Here is a 20781-nt window from a genome sequence, read left to right as displayed (position 1 = left end):
TTCCAGGACTTCATGGCAGGCAATGGAATTAACCATGTCAGAATGACACCGTTCAAGCCGACCTCAAACGGCCAGGCAGAACGAGCAGTGCAGATAATCAAACAGGGGATGCTTAGAATCCAAGGGGCTTCCCTACAAAGACGCTTATCACGCCTCCTGTTGGCCTATAGATCCCGACCACACTCGCTCACAGGGGTTCCACCCGCAGAGCTGCTAATGAAAAGGACGCTCAAAACCAGGTTATCCCTTATACACCCCACCATGAAAGAAATTGTCGAGAGCAGGCGCCAGTCACAATATGACTACCATGACAGTAATGCGAGGGCGCGATGTATCGATGTAAATGACCCTGTCTTTATCCTCAACTACGCTGCAGGGCCCAAATGGCTCGCAGGCACCATGATTGCAAAATAGGGGAATAGGATTCTGGTAGTTAAACTTACCAATGGACAAATCTGCCGCAAACACGTGGATCAAACAAAAAGGAGGTTCAGCAACCCCATAGAAGAAGCAGAGGAAGAACACGATATAGAGTTCACTCCACCACAGATGACCGAACACCGGAACCAAAGGGAGGAGAGCCCAATCACTGTGGGCAGTCCGGACAGGCCTGAGGCACCGCAAACAGCAGACACTCAGGCCAGCGCCCAACAACCGGAGCCCCAACTTAGGCGCTCTACAAGAGAACGTAAACCACCAGAGAGACTCAACCTGTGATCCCAATAAGACTTTGGGGGGGGGGGGAGGTGATGTCATGTATTCAACCAGCATTGTAACCCATGTATAAACTGACCTAAGTTGTACACTGAGAACAATGGCCACTAGGTGGTGAACTTTTGGGAGACACTCCTAACCTGGACCTTCAGGTATAAAAGGGGAAACTCCAACCACCTTCATCACTTGAGTGCTATGGAATAAAAGACAGGTCACAGACTGACCTCTCAAGCATGGGCCTCGTGTGCATTTATACTGTATAGTAAGGACGTATCAATGCCAATCTCCTGTAAATGAAAAGTATCTTTTGAAATGTAGATTTTAGTTTTATATGATTCTATGGAAAGTACACATGCCAAATCATTCAATCTTTCAGTAGTTAGTTTTTTTGTCTTAATTTGCAAGTTTCATATTTACATAGGAACACTATTATTAAAAAAATTTACGTTAAAAATCCTTTTGAAACACAAAGCCATACAGATACAAATATATCATTGCGGGGTCTCTTTATAGTGCTGAAGCTATTAAATTGCCTTTGTATTCGTAATTGAGATTATTAGTAGTATTCACAGCATCTATCAAATTGTTATTGAACATCAATTGAAATGCTGTTGGCGGAGCTGGGTCTGGCCCATTTACCAGATTCTGTCCTGAGTTTTGTGTGGTACATAATGCTACATGATTTATTTAACATGACACCTAGTATTTAAATAAAGCGGAGTGTTCAGTGTGGTTTTGCATTCTCTGCTTTGTATACTGACCTTAACTATGATCTGATAAGTTGTGCATTCTAATTTCTGCAATTAGTCCCAGACAATAATTAATGATAGAAATTTAGAAAGTGATTCCCAATTGTTGTTGAGGGTGGTACTGTTGAGGTAAGCGGGAAACAAATCTACACAGCTCTTAATAAATAGTATTGCTTTTCTACTTCTACCAGAATGTGGCTGTTAAAATCATTTTCCTATTTTTAAAATACTTGAAATGTTACTGCTACATGTGTGTCTGCCACCAATCCAGAGCTGACAATATTACAAAACATGAAGCATAGACTGAGCAGCTGCAAGATGCAACAGGGAGACACTATGGCATTTCCCGTGGAGGGACACCTGCAACTGCATGCTAAAGCCTTGAAGTTTATTATTATGTTCAGTTTGTGATTTTACATGATTCCTCCAATTAAACATTGGCTTCTGCCACAAGCTGTGTTCCCTCGGCACTGATTCCATTCCCCTCCCAGGCACTATCTCAGGCTGAACCAGGCACTGTTCGCAACCTTGTTGTCCTAAATGTCTCTGAGCTGAACTTTTCACTCCATATGCTCTCCCTCATAAAGACTGACTACTTGCACCTCCATAACATTGCCCATCTCCAGCCCTTCCTCGTCTTGTCTGCTGCTAAAAGCCTCATCCGGACTCAATTATTCCAGTGCTCTCCTGACCACCCTCCAATCTTCCAACCTCCATAAAGTTTAGCTCATCCAAAACTCTGCATCCATATCCTAACCTACACCAAGTCCCATTCACCCATCACCTCTGTGCTTGCTGGCCTACATTGGCTCCCAGTTTAGCAACGCCTCGGTCTTGAAATTCTCATTCTCATGTTCAAATCTCTCCTGTCCTCTTCCCTCCCTATCTCTGTGATCTCCTCCAGCCCTACAACTCTCCAAGATCTCTGCATTCCTCCAACTCTGGCCTCTTGTGAGACCCCCATTTATTCGCACCACCATTTAAGAGCTTATAGCCATTTAAGCCATAGGCTCTGGAATTCTCTCTTTAAGCCTTTCCACTCCTCAACTCTCTCTTTAAGATTCTCCTTAAAACCTACCTCTAACCAAACTTTTAGTTATACATCCTAATATCCTTCTTTAGCTCAATGTCAACTTTTGTCTGATTATGCTCCTGTGAAGTACCTTAGAACATTATCCTAGGTTAGAGGTGCTATATAAATGCAAGTTATTGTCATGTACAGGGAGTATTATAAGTTAGTAATCAGAGTAACATTAGAACTTGCATTCGGGAGACTCTACTGGTGTTACAGGAAAGTGTCATGGCTACCTACAGACATTTTAACATGACAATTCCCATAGGAATGTTTACTTAACATATTTTTAATGGAATGTTTAACCTATATACTGATTTGCATTTATTACTAGTAGATCCGGTATGGCATTGCTTATGGTGAGTCCTCTGCTCACCTATTTCTATATTCTAAATTGTGTTGCTGTAAGCTCTCTGTCTCGCCAGAGCTGTGCTATAATCATTGTCTGCTGATTGCACTGTCCTTTTTGTGTGTCCCGCAGCCTTCCTGTCTGTGTCCTGATCGTTCTCATCTTTCAATTTGTTTCTTTTTTGCCATATGTTGTTTTTCTTCCCAAATGTTTCTTTTTGTCTGAGCCGCAGTCTTTTTCTGTTTGTGCCTCGATCTATCCATCTGCCCTCCTAATTTCTGTAACTCAAACTCTTTTTCTGTCCCCACAATGTCTGTGTTTGTTCTGCTAATGACATGATAGGTCCACGTCAGCATGGATTTGTGAAAGGGAAATCATGCTTGACAAATCTTCTGGAATTTTTTGAGGATGTTTCCAGTAGAGTGGACAAGGGAGAACCAGTTGATGTGGTATATTTGGACTTTCAGAAGGCTTTCGACAAGGTCCCACACAAGAGATTAATGTGCAAAGTTAAAGCACATGGGATTGGGGGTAGTGTGCGGACATGGATTGAGAACTGGTTGTCAGACAGGAAGCAAAGAGTAGGAGTAAATGGGTACTTTTCAGAATGGCAGGCAGTGACTAATGGGGTACCGCAAGGTTCTGTGCTGGGGCCCCAGCTGTTTACATTGTACATTAATGATTTGACGAGGGGATTAAATGTAGTATCTCCAAATTTGCGGATGACACTAAGTTGGGTGGCAGTGTGAGCTGCGAGGAGGATGCTATGAGGCTGCAGAGTGACTTGGATAGGTTAGGTGAGTGGGCAAATGCATGGCAGATGAAGTATAATGTGAATAAATGTGAGGTTATCCACTTTGGTGGTAAAAACAGAGAGACAGACTATTATCTGAATGGTGACAGATTAGGAAAAGGGGAGGTACAACGAGACCTGGGTGTCATGGTACATCAGTCATTGAAGGTTGGCATGCAGGTACAGCAGGCGGTTAAGAAAGCAAATGGCATGTTGGCCTTCATAGCGAGGGGATTTGAGTACAGGAGCAGGGAGGTGTTGCTACAGTTGTACAGGGCCTTGGTGAGGCTACACCTGGAGTATTGTGTACAGTTTTGGTCTCCTAACTTGAGGAAGGACATTCTTGCTATTGAGGGAGTGCAGCGAAGGTTCACCAGACTGATTCCCGGGATGGCGGGACTGACCTATCAAGACAGATTGGATCAACTGGGCTTGTATTCACTGGAGTTCAGAAAAATGAGAGGGGATCTCATAGAAACGTTTAAAATTCTGACGAGTTTAGACAGGTTAGATGCAGGAAGAATGTTCCCAATGTTGGGGAAGTCCAGAACCAGGAGTCACAGTCTAAGGATAAGGGGTAAGCCATTTAGGACCGAGATGAGGAGAAACTTCTTCACCCAGAGAATGGTAAACCCGTGGAATTCTCTACCACAGAAAGTAGTTGAGGCCAATTCACTAAATATATTCAAAAAGGCGTTAGATGTAGTCCTTACTACTAGGGGGATCAAGGGGTATGGCGAGAAAGCAGGAATGGGGTATTGAGGTTGCTTGTTCAGCCATGATCATATTGAATGGCGGTGCAGGCTCGAAGGGCCGAATGGCCTACTCCTCCACCTATTTTCTATGTTTCTATGTTTCTAATGCTACCTCTGTCTACCTAAACATCTTTCTATCCCTTCAATCTCTCCCTCTAGGCCACAATCTCTTACCTAAATTTCTCTTTGTCTCCAAACTTTATCTTTGTGCCTCCACACTCTCTATCTGTAATCTCTCTCCTCAATTTTTCTCTCTAGATCTGTTTCTCTCATCTTTCTCTGTCTTTATGCCCCCACATGTGTCTCTGTGCTGGCACTTTCTCTCTTTATCCTGCCAATTTCTCTGCCTCGCTTTGTCCCAATCTCTGTGCCTCCATGTTCGGAATGTTTATTTCTTCCCCAAATTTCTCTGCCACCATAATGTCTTTGTTTAATCCTTGAATTTTAATCTCTCTTGCTTCTCTGTCTGTGGCCCTAGAGAACAAACAGCCCTAGAACATGCCTAACGTTAGCAGAGTCTCGTTAGCCTGATGTTGTGGTGTGCTGCACATTCCCTCTCCTGAGTTGCTGAAATTATTTTTAGTGGTGGAGAGAATAGGTGATGAATCGAGCTTTCCCTTCCCTCAATCCATGTAGGAGTGGGTAGGTTGAAAATCAACTGGACCTACCCGCCCCCCTCCGAATCTTCTCAATTGGCGGGGGGAGGGGGGGTTGAAGGGACGAGGCGAGGTTGTGCTGTGCTGTGGGTTGTCATTCCTCTTAATTCTTGCAATTCTTCTGAGTGTGTGGGGGAAGAATTGATTCATCTGTTTACATCGGAGGGGGTGTGGTTGGTATATTGCTCTGTTACTTTCTATGTGGGAGGGTGTGGAAATCATTTTTGCAAATGAATTTCTCTTTCTGCGAGGGAAATACAGTGGGGAAGATCAGAGTGCTAGTTAATGGATATTCTGTGGTGCATGGGTGAGTCAGGCTCCAATTCAGGATTGTTGGGTTGACCTCTATTTCACTGGAGTCCTGTCACATACCATTCACTCAGGAACTAGTGGAGACAACACAGTTAATCCCTATTACAGCACCTTCTATCGACTAAGTGGAACCACAACTAAATGTTGGCACTTTTAAAATGGATTTTGCTAAAGATGGAGCCTGACACAGGAGTTTTCAGTGCATTTTGGAGCAGATTGCTACCCAATCACTGTTTTTAATCCATAATGAATAGATAATGTGCCGGAATTTACAGTGGGTAATAACAGCAAATGAACAGCATTGGCTATTATTACACCTTTGACACAGACCACAACTTTAGGATGTAGCGCACGTGCATCCTAACGCGGAGATCCTGAAGTTGCGTTCAGTCATTCACTGCTTTGACACTGGCTGCACTGTAGCTCCCTCACACCCCCCCCCCCCCCACCCATAGTAATCAGTGAACTCCGTGAAACTGTCAAAAACATTGGCTCTTCCACATTAATAGCGCTGTCAAATATTCCATTAAAAGTTCGACACTTTTGGATTAGGTATAACTGTGGTTTTAACAACGTATTGACTGCTGATCAAATGTTATGGTGCTGAAAAACACTCTCTAATTTTGTGGAGTGTCAAATTTCTCCATTTAATAAAAATTCAAGGTTTTAAGAAACTTTAAAAAAAATTATACCAAATTTCTGTGGAGGCTGGAAATGTGAAATAAAAACAGAAAATACTCGAAATACTCAGCAAGTCAGGCAGAATCTGTGAAAGCGTTAATGTTTCAGGTTGATGACCTTTCATCAGAACTGAGTTTCCAGATTTTCTGTTTTTATAGCTGATTGAAACTGCTTGAAGACGCAACTTTGACTGATATCAGCAGAACTTTTTAAATGGCTAAGTACAGGGTATTGAACTGCCAGAATAGTCGGTGTGCTGTGGTTTTTGTCAGTGGCTAGTGCCATTTGCCTGATATAGACGGCTGCCCATGCTAATTGTGGACGGTGCAAGCAGTGGGGACTGTATCTTCATTAGTGACATTCTGTTGACTTTGCAACCTGATTACGTGATGCAGACACTTTTTAGTAGGACTCAGCAGATTTAATTATGAAAGTAAATTTCATCCCAGCATGACTGTTTTGTAGAATAACAACCTGGAGAGAGCACTCGACTGGATCTTCACACATGCAGACAGTGAGGATGAGAGTGAGACAGCATCTGATGTTGATGTACAATCGCAAGTCAATTCAAATGCAGAAGCCGAGCCAGCAGGGCCCAGAATCAAGGATGGACCTGGAAGTAAGTTAACTGAAATGAGCTAACACATGCTGCTATTTAGTAAATATAAGTTTACAAAATTAAGCAAAAAAAGTAACCAAGAAAATGAATTCAGATACAACATATAAATACCAATAAAAATATGTAATATTTATTAAAGAAATATAATGCTGATTTAGTACATTATCTGTTTGACTGTAGAGGTTTTTCTCTCTATTGGAACATTTCCGTATTAGGAAAAGTAAAATGTGTGTCTGCATTTTGTTGTGAGGTGAATTTTCCACCTAACACTTTGAGTTCCTATATAATGCAGATCATTTGATAACATTGAACAATAAAGGCCCCCCAATCATGGTGTAGTTTTTCCTGTTTATAGGATTCTTGTATAAAAGAGTAGGCTGTCATCAAAATAATATCCAGAGAGTTTCAATCCCTTTCATTGAAACCGGGTTTTCCAATTAGCGTATGAGGGCTTAATGTCTTTGTCTGCAATGTTAACAGAGGAACTAATTCATTGAAAATAAACATTCTTCTTCTTTCTGCTTTTTACACACACCACAAGAGACTCTCTTTAATCTGTTGGTTCTGAGATCATGTGATTGACATGTAAACTGTGATGTCATAAACCTTAGGATGTAGTTATTTGCAACAGAAAAATGTTCTGATTGGGTCCCTTATTCACATGACCTGATTGCCAATTGGTCCACTTGGAGGATAAGACACACACAGCAGTTTATCTGGAATGTGTAATTAGAAATGCCCAGCCCGTGTTCACAGTGACCTAGCTTGGTGTAACTCGAGCCATTCTGACTGCTGACTCCGGACAGGAGAGAGCTCCCCTCTCCCAGCCCAAGTTCATGCTCCAGCCCAAGTTCCTGACCACCCCCCAACCCGAGTTCATGCCCCACCAGCTGAAATTTCTGACCCTCCAGTCAAAGTTCCTGCCTCATCCCAGCCTAAGTTCCTGACCTTGCCCCCGCTCCCCCCACCCACCGCTCCATAGATGGGGCATTGTGTGAGTGTCATGGATTGTTAACAGGTTTATTGGCTATGAAGTGAATAGTGACAGTGTCGTGACTTCTGGATTTCATCCACTCCAATGTCACACACGCACCGTGTTTTCCGAGAAATCGGGTATGAGTGTGAAGAGGGTGGTGTTGGAAGAACATAATCCATCTTCCCTGAGTTCCCTCTCTACTGTCTGATACTCTCTCCTGTGTCCCCTCATTCTCCCCCTATCTCTCTTTCCCCCTCCCCCAGTCTCTCTCTCGCTCGCGCTCCCTGCTCCGCTCGTGCGCTCGGCCCCGCTCCCACCAGTCTCTCGCTCTCGCTCCCTCTCTCCTTCCCCCCACCCGCCGCCCCCCTGGTCTCGCGCTCTCGCTCTCTGCCCCTCCCCCGGTCTCTCTCTCGCTCTCCGCCCCCCCCCCCCCCCCCCGGCTCGCGCTCTCGCTCTCTGTGCCACGGTCGCTCGCGCCCGCTCTCGGGCTCTCCGCCCCAGCGCTCGCGCCCGCTCTCGGGCTCTCCGCCCCAGCGCTCGCGCCCGCTCTCGGGCTCTCCGCCCCAGCGCTCGCGCCCGCTCTCGGGCTCTCCACCCCAGCGCCCGCGCCCGCTCTCGCCCCCGCTCTCCGCGCCTCACTCTCGTGTGCTCTTTCCTCTTCCCCCGCATGCCCTCTTCCCCCGCCCCCCCCCCCAAACTCTCTCTCTTTCCCTAGTCTCTCTCTCTCTCCCACCTCCGATGTTTTCTCTTCCATAGTAGGCCGCGAAAATGTTTGCGTAGATAATCAGAGTGATATTCTAGGCAAAAGTCCCAAAGATAATTCAAAAGCTAGAAGCAGCTTAGCAGCCATGAACTCCATGTATTTTGGCCCCACTTCCAGCTTCCTCGTACGTCGCACTGCATGCATGACCGAATCGGGGACCCGTGCGCAAAAAGCGGGTTGGAGTCCACTGCACGCATGTGCAGCAGGACACGTGAAAAACTCGTGCAAATAATCACTCTGTAACTGTTGTGTATGCAATAACTGTTAGACTGAGTACTGCTTAACTCCATGAGATATGACCTTGGCTCTCTTTATTAAGGCCCAAAGTGCCTAATATACCAAATGGCTGGCCTTTTATACTTGGGCTGCACACACGTGATTCCAAAAGTACATGCATGACAATACCCCCCTCTGAGATATTAACAGTCTTTTACAAATTGAGATGGTCCGGTGTTTTACACTCCCGGGTTGACCATCTCAGTTCAACTCCAGCCTTGGGTGAGTGTTCAGAGTTTGTTGTGGCTGGGTGGCTGACTTGGTGGGAGTGGCAATTGCCATATCCAGGATTGAAAGTCCATTTTCATTGAACATGTCAGTGATTGAAAGTCCTGATTCACTGATGACCACTGAGTCCTCTGATGACTGCGGGTGGGTTGGTTGGTCATCAATTGTCTCTTCCTCCGACTGTTCCGGTTCTTCCGTGTGCCGCAGCTTTGTCTGATCCATATGTTTCCTGCATGTTTGCCCATTTTTGAGCTTGACAATAAATACTCTGTTGCCCTCCTTGGCCATGACAGTACCAGTGATCCACTTGGGACCCTGACCGTAATTCAGAACATATACAGGATTATTTACAGAAATATCGCGTGACACAGCTGCGCGATCGTGATACCCTTGCTGACTTTGTCTTCTATATTCAACATGATTATTCAAGTCAGGGTGTATAAGAGATAGCTTGGTCTTAAGACCTCTCCATCATTAGTTCGACAGGCGAGATCCCGGTAAGCGTGTGTGGTCTTGTCCTGTAACTCAGCAGTATGCATGACAGGCGGGTCTGCAGTGACCCTTGGGTTACTCTCTTCATACTCTGCTTTATGATTTGGACAGCATGTTCTGCTTACCCATTGGATGCGCAGGTTTGAACGGTGCTGAAATTACATGTTTGATACCATTGAGTTTCATGAACTCTTGAAACTCCTGACTGGTGAAGCACGATTCGTTGTCGCTAACAACGATGTCAGGCAGACCATGTGTCATGAACATGACACGGAGATTCTCAGTGGTAGCTGTGGATGTGCTGGATGACATGATTATACACACTATCCACTTCGAATATGTATCCACCACAACTAAAAGCATCTTCCCCAGGGAGGGACCTGCAAAGTCGATATGAATCCTGGACCATGGTTTGGATGGCCACGACCACAGACTCAGTGGTGATTCCGTTGGTGCTTTGCTGAGCTGCGTGCAAGTGTTGCACTGATACACACATGATTCCAGCTCAGAGTCAATTCCTGGCCACCATACATGAGACCTGGCGATGGCTTTCATAATTACAATGCCAGGATGTGTGCTATGTAGCTCATGTACAAATTTCTTTCTCCCTTGCTTGGGCATAACAACACGATTACCCCACAGTATACAATCTGACTGAATAGACAGTTCGTCTTTGCGACGAATGTATGGTTTGGTCTCCTCGCACATTTGCTTGGGTATGGCAGATCACTCACCTTTTGAGGATGCAACTCTTCCCCACTGATAAAATCGGATCCTGGCTGGTCCAGATCTTAACTTGTTAAGCCATGACAGGGGTTCTTTCACTCTCAAAAGCATCAATCACTAACAATAGGTCCGCCGGTTAAGTGGCTTTCTCAAAAGCTCTGTCTTGAGACGCACCCCACACCCAGTTGTCGCCTTTTCTTAGCAGCTTGTGCAGTGGTTCTAATAAGGCGCTCAATTTAGGTAGTAAGTTACCGAAGTAGTTGAGTAGACCCAGGAACGAACGCAGCTCCGTCATATTCTACGACTAGGGTGCATTCTTGACGGCCTTGGTTTTCGCATCCGTGGGCCTGATGCCGTCAGCAGCAATTTTCCTCCCCAGGAATTCGACCTCTGGTGCCATGAAGATGCACTTCGAGCGTTTCAGTCTGAGTCCCACTTTATCCAGACGATGTAGAACCTCTTCCAGGTTGTTCAGATGTTCCTCAGAGTCACGACCTGTGATCAGGCTGCCATCTTGGAACACGATGGTCCTGGGAACGGACTTCAGTAGACTCTCCATGTTCCTCCTGAAATATTGCTGCAGCCGAGCGAATTCCAAAAGGGCACCTGTGATAAATAAACAGCCCTTTATGCGTGTTCATGCATGTAAGTCTCTTCATGTTTCAACCAGCTCCTGTGTCATGTAGGCCGATGTCAAGTCCAGTTTGGTGAATGAATTTCCACCAGCTAGCGTTGCAAACAAGTCATCAGCCTCGGTAACGGGTACTGATTCTGTTTCGAAACTCTGTTGATCGTAGCCTTGTAGTCTCCAAGATTCTGACTGTGCCATCACTTTTCAGCACAAGAACAATGGGGCTGGCCCATTCACTAAATTCAACCGGTAATATGATCCCTTCACGCTGGAGTGTGTCCAGTTCAATTTCGACCTTCTCCCTCATCATATACGGAACTGCCGGAGCTTTATGATGGACGGGTCTTGCATCCGAGTCCACGTGGATCTGCAGCTTGGCTCCCGTGAAGTTGCCGATGCCTGGTTCGAACAGCGAGAAGAACTTGTCCAGTACTTAGGCACATGTATCTTTCTCCGACGACAACGCCTTGATGTCATTCCAATCGCATCTGTTTTTTTCAAGCCAGTTCCTGCCGAACAGCGTTGGGCCATTGCCTGGGACAATCCATAGCAGTAACTCGTGAATCGCACCATCATACGACACTTTTTAAATTGTGGCACTGCCAATCACTGTTATGAGTTCTTTCGTGTACGTGCGCAACTTGGCATTGACTGGACTCAGCTGGGCCTCACAGCCTCAGTAACCCACAGCTTGTCGAATGCCCTCTGGCTCATTATCGATTGACTTGTCTCCGTGTCCAGTTCCATCGATACCGGCACCCCATTAAATTTCACGATCATTATCGGTTTGCTCTTAGTTAGGAACAAGAACAGTCCATACACTTCCTCCTCTGGTATCTCTGATTGCGTATCCGGATCCGTGCTAGTCTGACCATCATCCTCCACGTGGTGTGTCGCAGCACACTTGCTCATCTGCGGACACTTGCACTGGAGATGCCCCACTCTCAGACAGCCTTTGCAACTATATTGCTTAAATCGGCACTGCTGGTGCCGGTGATTTCCCCCATAATGCCAACACGGAGAAATCGGATGCATTCCCACTGGCGGACTTTGGGCAGCCACAGGTTTTGCGTTCGCAGTCGGGTATGCCCTGCCATGTGCTGCTTTGCCGAACGCCAAGTCAATCATATTTACAGTACTTTCCGAGTTTCGATTTTTCACTGCTTTAGACTTCTGTCCGTCGTCATGCATGACTGAGCGATTGTGATGGCCCTGTTCAAGTCCAACGTCTCCACCGCCAGTAGTTTACGCAGGATTACCTCGTGGTTGATACTGATTACAAATAAGTCCCGCAGCATGTCTGCCAACACAGCCCCGAACTTACACCGTCCCGCTAGACGGCTCAGGTCGGCAACGAATTCCGCCGCATTCTGGCCCTCTGAGTGAACGTGCGTGTACAATCTGTATCTCGAGATGATGATGATGCCTTCGTCTGGCTTAAGGTGGTCCTGTACCAGTGTACACAATTCTTCATATGACTCACAGGCAGGAGTAGATTTTTTTATCAGTCCATAAATCTTTGGACCGCAAATACTGAGGAACACCGTCCGGCGCCAATCTGCGTCGCCAACCTCCTCCATTTTGTTGGCCACGAAGAACTGGCTCAAACGGCTCACAATGTCTGCCCAATCTTCTCCTTCCACAAATCGCTCTAACAATCCAATTTTGCATGCAAATGTTCTTGTTGTCTCGGCGCCAAATGTTGTGTGTTCAATAACTGTTAGACTGAGTACTGTTTAACTCCAAGAGGTATGACCTTGGCTCTCAGGCCCAAAGTGACTAATATACAAAATGGCTGGCCTTTTATACTTGGACTGCACACACGTGCGTGCAGCCCAATGGCCTCCAACAGTGACGCCATCTAGTGGCTAGTGATCCCAAAAGTACATACATGACAGTAAACCTTATTGCTTTATATGTTATTAGCTATTTGTGCTGTCTCTGAAAGGCAGGCAATCTAAAGTGTAATTTAATTTTTTCTTGGATCAGTACTATTGCTTTCATTTTGGTCAGTTTTCACTTACTTCACCAGGTGTTAATGGGGCAATACTGACCTCAAAGTGGGGTCGGTAGCCACATCGCTTCTGTCATGTATGTAACCACAATGTAACACCACTGTATTACTGGGGGCAGCCAGTCACTCATGGGCATTCAGCAATTTGAGAAGCTATGGTCACTTAAAGCCAGTAGACCCAAATTAGCATGTATTGAGACACAATTACGGACTTACACTAAATAAATCATTCCGGTGCTAGGCAGTGCAATGTTGGCTGTCTCACACAATGGGTTAGTGAATTGGCTGCTGGTCTGGATTGTCCCGGGTAATGGCCCCGCACTGTTGGGGAGGAGCTGGTTAGCCGAGATGAACTGGAAATGGGGGGATGTTCACGCAATGTCATCTGTGGAACGAAGTTCGTGCTCACACGTCCCACAACAATTCGATTCACTATTCCAACCTGGCGTCAGGACTTTCAAAGGCACCAAAGTAGTAATACACATCACCCCGGGCGCCAGGCCAGTGCACCACAAAGCCAGAGCGGTGTCGTATGTGAAGCGGGAAAAAAATCGAGAGCGGGCATCATCTTACCTGTTGAATTCAGCGACTGAGCAAGCCCCATCGTTCCTGTCCTAAAAGCGGATGGCTCTGTCAGGATCTGTGGCAACTACAAGGCCACCATCAATCGGGTGTCCCTTCAAGATCAATACCCGCTCCCAAGAGCGGAGGACCTTTTCGCCACGCTGGCAGGTGGCAAGCTGTTCACTAAGTTGGACCTCACCTCAGCCTATACGACCCAGGAACTGGCCGACGAATCTAAACTACTGACGACCACCACCACGCACAAGGGACTGTTCATTTATAACAGGTGCCCGTTTGGCATTCGATCAGCGGCTGCGATATTTCAACGAAACATGGAAAGCCTGCTTAAACCCATTCCGGGAATGATCGTATTCCAGAACGACATCCTCATCACGGGTCGAGACACCGAGGAACACCTCCACAACCTGGAGGAGGTGCTACGCCGACTGGACAGGGTAGGCCTGCGACTCAAGAAGTCTAAATATGTGTTTTTAGCTCCCGAGGTTGAGTTTCTGGGCAGGAGGGTTGCAGCAGATGTGATTCAGCCCACGAATCCAAAACAGAGGCGATTCGACGAGCACCCAGGCCCTGCAACACGCCGGGGTTGCGTTCATTCCTGGGACTGTTAAACTATTTCGGGAACTTTCTGCTGAACTTGAGCACGTTGTTGGAGCCGCTACACGTGCTCCTGCGTAAGGATTGTGATTGGTTTTGGGGGGGACTGTCAGGAACGGGCTTTTGTTGACCCTGTACGACCCCTGTTAAAAAAAATTGATTCTGACATGTGATGCATTGTCCTATGGGGTTGGGTGCGTGTTGCAGCAGGGCAATGCTGAGGGTCAACTACAACCTGTGGCTTATGCCTCTCGGTCGCTCTCAAGCAGAACGGGGATATGGGATGGTCGAGAAAGAAGCGCTCGCATGTGTCTATGGTGTAAAAAAAAATGCATCAGTACCTCTTTTGTAGGAAGTTTGAATTAGAGACGGATCACAAGCCATTAACATCTCTGTTGCCAACGCATCAGCCCGCATACAGCGATGGGCTCTCATGTTGGCTGCTTATGACTACTCCATCCGGCACCGGCCCGGCACTGAAAATTGCGCTAACGCGCTCAGCAGGCTTCCACTGGCCACCACTGAGGGTGCAGCGGAGCAAAGCGCTGAGATGGTCATGGCTGTCAATGCCTTTGACAGCGCAGGCTCCCCCATCACAGCCCGCCAGATCAAAATCTGGACAAACAGAGATCTCCTCCTATCCCTGATTAAGAAATGTGTCCTGACTGGGGATTGGGCGCCCGCACACGGAGCATGCCCTGAGTAGGTCAGACAGTTCCACAGACGGATGGATGAGCTCTCCATCCAAACCGACTGCCTACTATGGGGCAGCCGGGTAGTTATGTCCCAGAAGGGCAGGGAGCCATTCATCAGGGATCTCCACAGCGAGCACCCAGGCATTGTGCTGATGAAGGCCATTGCCCGGTCACACGTTTGGTGGCCTGGAATTAATTCAGACCTGGAACACTGTGTTCGCAGGTGCACGACGTGTGCCCAGCTGGGTAATGCCCCCAGAGAGGCCCCGTTCAGCCTGTGGCCCATGGTAACGCATTCATGTTGACTACGCAGGCCCATTCATGGGGAAGATGTTCCTTATTGTGGTCGATACGTACTCGAAATGGAACGAGTGCATCATTCTGAATTCATACATGTCATCCACCACCGTGGAAAGCCTACATGCGATCTTTGCAACCCATGGCTTGCCGGACATCCTTGTTAGTGATAATGGCCCATGCTTCACAAGCTACGAATTCCGGGAGTTTATGTCGGGCAATGGCATCAACCATGTCAGGACTGCGCCGTTCAAGCCGGCCAATGGCCAGGTGGAACGTGCGGTCCAAATCATTAAGCAAGGTATGCACAGGATTCAAGGACCCTCCCTACAATGCCGCCTATCGTGTCTCCTGCTGGCCTACAGATCCCGACCGCACTCGCTCACGGGGGTCCCACCCGCAGAGCTACTAATGAAATGGACACTCAAAACTCGGATGTCCCTCATTCCCCCAGTCCTGACCGACATAGTTAAGGGCAAGCGCAAGTCACAAAACAAGTACCATGACCGCAATGCGAGGGGGAGATGTATAGAAATAAATGATCCTGTATTCGTCCTCAATCACATCATGGGGCCCAAATGGCTTGAGGGTACTGTAATTGACAAAGAGGAGAATAGGGTCCTCGTGGTAAACATAGAAACATAGAAAATAGGTGGAGGAGCAGGCCATTCGACCCTTCAAGCCTGCACCGCCATTCAATGAATTCATGGCTGAACATGCAACCTCAGTACCCCATTCCTGCTTTCTCGCCATAGCCCTTGATCCCCCTAGTAGTAAGGACTACATCTAACTCCTTTTTGAATATATTTAGTGAATTGGCCTCAACAACTTTCTGTGGTAGAGAATTCCACAGGTTCACCACTCTCTGGGTGAAGAAGCCTCTCCTCATCTCGGTCCTAAATGGCTTACCCCTTATCCTTAAACTGTGACCCCTGGTTCTGGACTTCCCCAACATTGGGAACATTCTTCCTGCATCTAACCTGTCTAAACCCGTCACAATTTTAAACGTTTCTATGAGATCCCCTCTCATTCTTCTGAACTCCAGTGAATACAAGCCCAGTTGATCCAGTCTGTCTTGATAGGTCAGTCCCGCCATCCTGGGAATCAGTCTGGTGAACCTTCGCTGCACTCCCTCAATAGCAAGAATGTCCTTCCTCAAGTTAGGAGACCAAAACTATACAAAATACTCCAGGTGTGGCCTCACCAAGGCCCTGTACAACTATAGCAACACCTCTCTGCCCCTGTACTCAAATCCCCTCGCTATGAAGGCCAACATGCCATTTGCTTTCTTAACCGCCTGCTGTACCTGCATGCCAACCTTCAATGACTGATGTACCATGACACCCAGGTCTCGTTGCACCTCCCCTTTTCCTAATCTGTCACCATTCAGATAATAGTCTGTCTCTCTGTTTTTACCACCAAAGTGGATAACCTCACATTTATCCACATTATACTTCATCTGCCATGCATTTGCCCACTCACCTAACCTTTCCAAGTCACTCTGCAGCCTCATAGCATCCTCCTCGCAGCTCACACTGCCACCCAACTTAGTGTCATCCGCAAATTTGGAGATACTACATTTAATCCCCTCGTCCAAATCATTAATGTACAGTGTAAACAGCTGGGGCCCCAGCACAGAACCTTGCGGTACCCCACTAGTCACTGCCTGCCATTCTGAAAAGTACCCATTTACTCCTACTCTTTGCTTCCTGTCTGACAACCAGTTCTCAATCCATGTCAGCACACTACCCCCAATCCCATGTGCTTTAACTTTGCACATTAATCTCTTGTGTGGGACCTTGTCGAAAGCCTTCTGAAAGTCCAAATATACCATATCAACTGGTTCTCCCTTGTCCACTCTACTGGAAACATCCTCAAAAAATTCCAGAAGATTTGTCAAGCATGATTTCCCTTTCACAAATCCATGCTGACTTGGATCTATCATGTCACCTCTTTCCAAATGCGCTGCTATGACATCCTTAATAATTGATTCCATCATTTTACCCACTACTGATGTCAGGCTGATCGGTCTATAATTCCTTGTTTTCTCTCCCTCCTTTTTTAAAAAGTGGGGTCACATTTGGCTACCCTCCACTCCATAGGAACTGATCCAGAGTCTATGAAATGTGGAAAATGACTGTCAATGCATCCGCTATTTCCAAGGCCACCTCCTTAAGTACTCTGGGATGCATTCCATCAGGCCCTGGGGATTTATCGGTCTTCAATCCCATTAATTTCCCCAACACAATTTCCCGACTAATAAGGATTTCCCTCAGTTCCTCCTTCTTACTAGACCCTCTGACCCCTTTTATATCCGGAAGGTTGTTTGTGTCCTTCTTAGTGAATACCGAACCAAAGTACTTGTTCAATTGGTCTGCCATTTCTTTGTTCCCCGTTATGACTTCCCCTGATTCTGACTGCAGGGGACCTACGTTTGTCTTTACTAACCTTTTTCTCTTTATATATCTATAGAAACTTTTGCAGTCCTTTTTAATGTTCCCTGCAAGCTTCCTCTCGTACTCTATTTTCCCTGCCCTAATCAAACCCTTTGTCCTCCTCTGCTGAGTTCTAAATTTCTCCCAGTCCCCAGGTTCACTGCTATTACTGGCCAATTTGTATGCCACTTCCTTGGCTTTAATACTATCCCTGATTTCCCTTGATAGCCACGGTTGAGCCACCTTCCCTTTTTTATTTTTACGCCAGACAAGGATGTACAATTGTTGTAGTTCATCCATGCGGTCTCTAAATGTCTGCCATTGCCCATCCACTGTCAACCCCTTCAGTATCATTCGCCAATCTATCCTAGCCAATTCATGCCTCATACCTTCAAAATTACCCTTCTTTAAGTTCTGGACCATGGTCTCTGAATTAACTGTTTCATTCTCCATCCTGATGTAGAATTCCACCATATTATGGTCACTCTTCCCCAAGGGGCCTCGCACAACGAGATAGCTAATTAATCCTCTCTCATTACACAACGAGATTGCTAATTAATCCCCCCTCATTAAAACTCAACAATGGTCAGATATGCCATAAGCATCTGGACCAAGTAAAAAAAGGTTCAGCATCGACACGGAGGAACCTGAAGAAGACCATGAGATGGAGCTCACAACACCACCAGTGAACGAGCAACAAGAGCAATCAGAAAAATGCACAGTCCCTGCGGTCACCCCGGACAGGCCGGAATCACCACAGGTGACAGGCACTCACGTTAGTGCCCAACAACCAGAGCCCCAACTGCGGTGCTCCACGAGGGAGCATAGGCCACCTGAAAGACTAAACCTATGATTCTAACAAGACTTTGGGGGGCGCGGGGGAAGGTGATGTCAGTATGTAACCACAATGTAACACCACTTTATTACTGTATACTCTCAACCTAGATGCACACCTTGACCACAAGGGGTGAACTTGTGGGAGACACTCCTTACCTGATCTCCCAGGTATATAAAGGGAGGTCCCACCCAGGGTCATCACTTGTGGAGTGCTGTGAATAAAGAATGGAGGTCACAGAGTGACCTTGTCCCCAGAATGTGCCTCGTGTGGTTTCATGCTGTAGCGTAAGGACTTTACAGCTTCGATAACCCTGATGATGCAGCCTACTGCTCAGCGTCCAAAGTGCCTGTCTGTTTCGGGTGGTCGGCTCCTTTTAATATGCAAATTGATGTAATCCCTGACAACACTTGCCTGAGTGCTGCTGCAACACCAGCAGCCGCCTATACTTGGATTCCTCTTCACCGGCAGGCTCTTCACTCTTCGCAGGCGACATTGAGATGTAGATCGAGGTCCAATATTGGGAGACCCTCGTGCCTCCAGGTGCAAGGGCTCAAACTATACCCAACACCCCTCACTTCCCCTTCACACTCTCCCAAAGATGGGCACGTCCCAATTTCTGGGCTGTGGTATATCCAGCAAAGCAGAATACAATGATGATGGTTTGCTGTTCAATCACTGGATTGGTCAAGTAAAGACACATTTTGGATCTCATAAATACATAGAACATAAGAAATAGGAGCAGGAGTAGGCCATACGGCCCCTCGAGCCTGCTCCGCCATTGAATGTGATCATGGCTGATCCGATCATTGACTCAGGTCCACTTACCTGCCCACTCCCCATAACCTCTTATTTCCTTATCGGTTAAGAAACTGTCTATCTCTGTCTTAAATTTATTCAGTGATCCAGCTTCCGCAGTTCCCTGAGGCAGCAAATACCAGAGATTTACAACCCTCCGAAAGAAGAAATTCCTCCTCATCTCAGTCTCAGAATAAGGGGCCGCCCATTTAAAACTATGTCCCCTAGTTTTTAAAAGTGAAGGTGTTTAGTGCTCTCTCTTCCCTTCCCCCCCCCCCCCAACCCTCCACCCCCATCTCTGGCTAGCTGCGCTGATTTCTTAACTCTACACAAGGTATTTCCTGGCATACAAAAGTGGACACTTACTCCATTCTAATTTAGTTTGGAGTAACTTTTCGCAGTTCAAACTTGCAAAACAGGTGTAAGTGGCTGGACATGCCCCTTTTGGGGAAAAAAAACTGAACTAAAACTAAACTCACTAGAACTGGAGCAAACTAAATGTAGAGAATTGCAATTTCTAGGATACCCCCCAAAAAACTAGTTGCTCCAAAAAAAAGGAGCAAATCCAGTTGAAACTTGGGCCCATCATAGCATCCAGTTGTTTCTTAAATGATTAGAGGGGTTTTGCCTCTACCATTCTATCTGGAAGTCTATTTCGTACATTAATTACTCTTTGTTTGAAGAAGGATTTCCTGATCTCAGTTCTAAATTTGCTATTTGCATGTTTTAACCCATGTCCTCTTCTAGTTTTATTATTTAATATAAATTCATATTCCAGATTTATTATTCCATTCCTTTAACTGTCTTATATATCTGTATACTGCCACCTCTCAGACACATACATCCCACGCTGAAAAGCTCAAGTTTCTCCAGTCATTCATCATAACTCAGACCTTTGGGAGTCTCCAGCAATTGAATGTCTCAATTGATTGTTTTTCTAACTTGTCCTGATGTGAGCAATTCTGACAAAGCCGCATTTATTGCCAATCCATTTCTTGAATAATATATGTATGACAGAAAGACTTTAAAAAGTCAAAATCATGCGACTAGTTGGCATACTCCTGGTTAATTACTTAGAAATTGTTCAATAGTTTCATAATATATAGCTTTCAAATGGTGCATAATTGACCAAATCTCCCTTTCCCAGAGTGAGTACTTTCACTGTAGCTCATTGTCTGTCTCAGTACTGTAAATTGCTTAAAATGCATTTATACGAGTTTAACTGATCTTTTACCAAATATAAATTCTAAGTGGTACTGGGAACGATTTTTGCTAAGGTTATTTTCTGTATGTTATGCGGCTATGATAGGAAATGTAATTTAATAATCAATGGTTTGTTTTTATCTGCAGGATATGAGCTGTTTGCCTTTATTAGCCATATGGGAACATCTACAATGTCTGGTCATTATGTCTGCCATATCAAAAAGGACGGAAGGTAAGCACTGGTTTGTTTGAGAAGGATTTTTAAAAACTTATTTAGAATTTTATAACTTTATTCTATATTAGCGCCAATTAAATTTTGAACAGATAATTAGTGCAGGCCCAGTTTGATTCTCGAATCTGTAATGGGAATACTTGAGTTAGTGAGGCAGTGTGTTTTATTAGTTAGTAGGAAAACCATGGAAAAAAGTTTTGTTTAAGAAAAAACTATTCCTGCAAGGCAAACAAAATGATAAGGTATGTAAATGTTATGAATATACCAAGATATTTAAGTGCTTTATACAATTTTGTTTAAT

General features: G+C 45.9%; 1 protein-coding gene across 2 annotated transcripts in view; it reads left to right on the top strand.

Annotated features, from left to right (window-relative positions):
- The window catches only part of usp13 (ubiquitin specific peptidase 13), a 200413-nt gene that overhangs the window by 172427 nt on the left and 7205 nt on the right, over nucleotides 1-20781 (top strand). For both annotated transcript variants that reach the window (XR_011593650.1, XM_070883495.1), the window contains exons 19-20: nucleotides 6547-6700; nucleotides 20396-20480. Coding sequence is in view for 1 of the 2 variants with exons in the window: in XM_070883495.1 (XP_070739596.1) it covers nucleotides 6547-6700; nucleotides 20396-20480 (239 nt within the window). In the remaining variant the exon portion in view is untranslated. The remainder of the gene's footprint in view (nucleotides 1-6546; nucleotides 6701-20395; nucleotides 20481-20781) is intronic.

The sequence above is a fragment of the Pristiophorus japonicus genome, chromosome 6, assembly GCF_044704955.1.
Source record: "Pristiophorus japonicus isolate sPriJap1 chromosome 6, sPriJap1.hap1, whole genome shotgun sequence".
Classification (NCBI taxonomy): domain Eukaryota; kingdom Metazoa; phylum Chordata; class Chondrichthyes; family Pristiophoridae; genus Pristiophorus; species Pristiophorus japonicus.
This window is presented reverse-complemented; position numbering and strand designations above follow the sequence as displayed.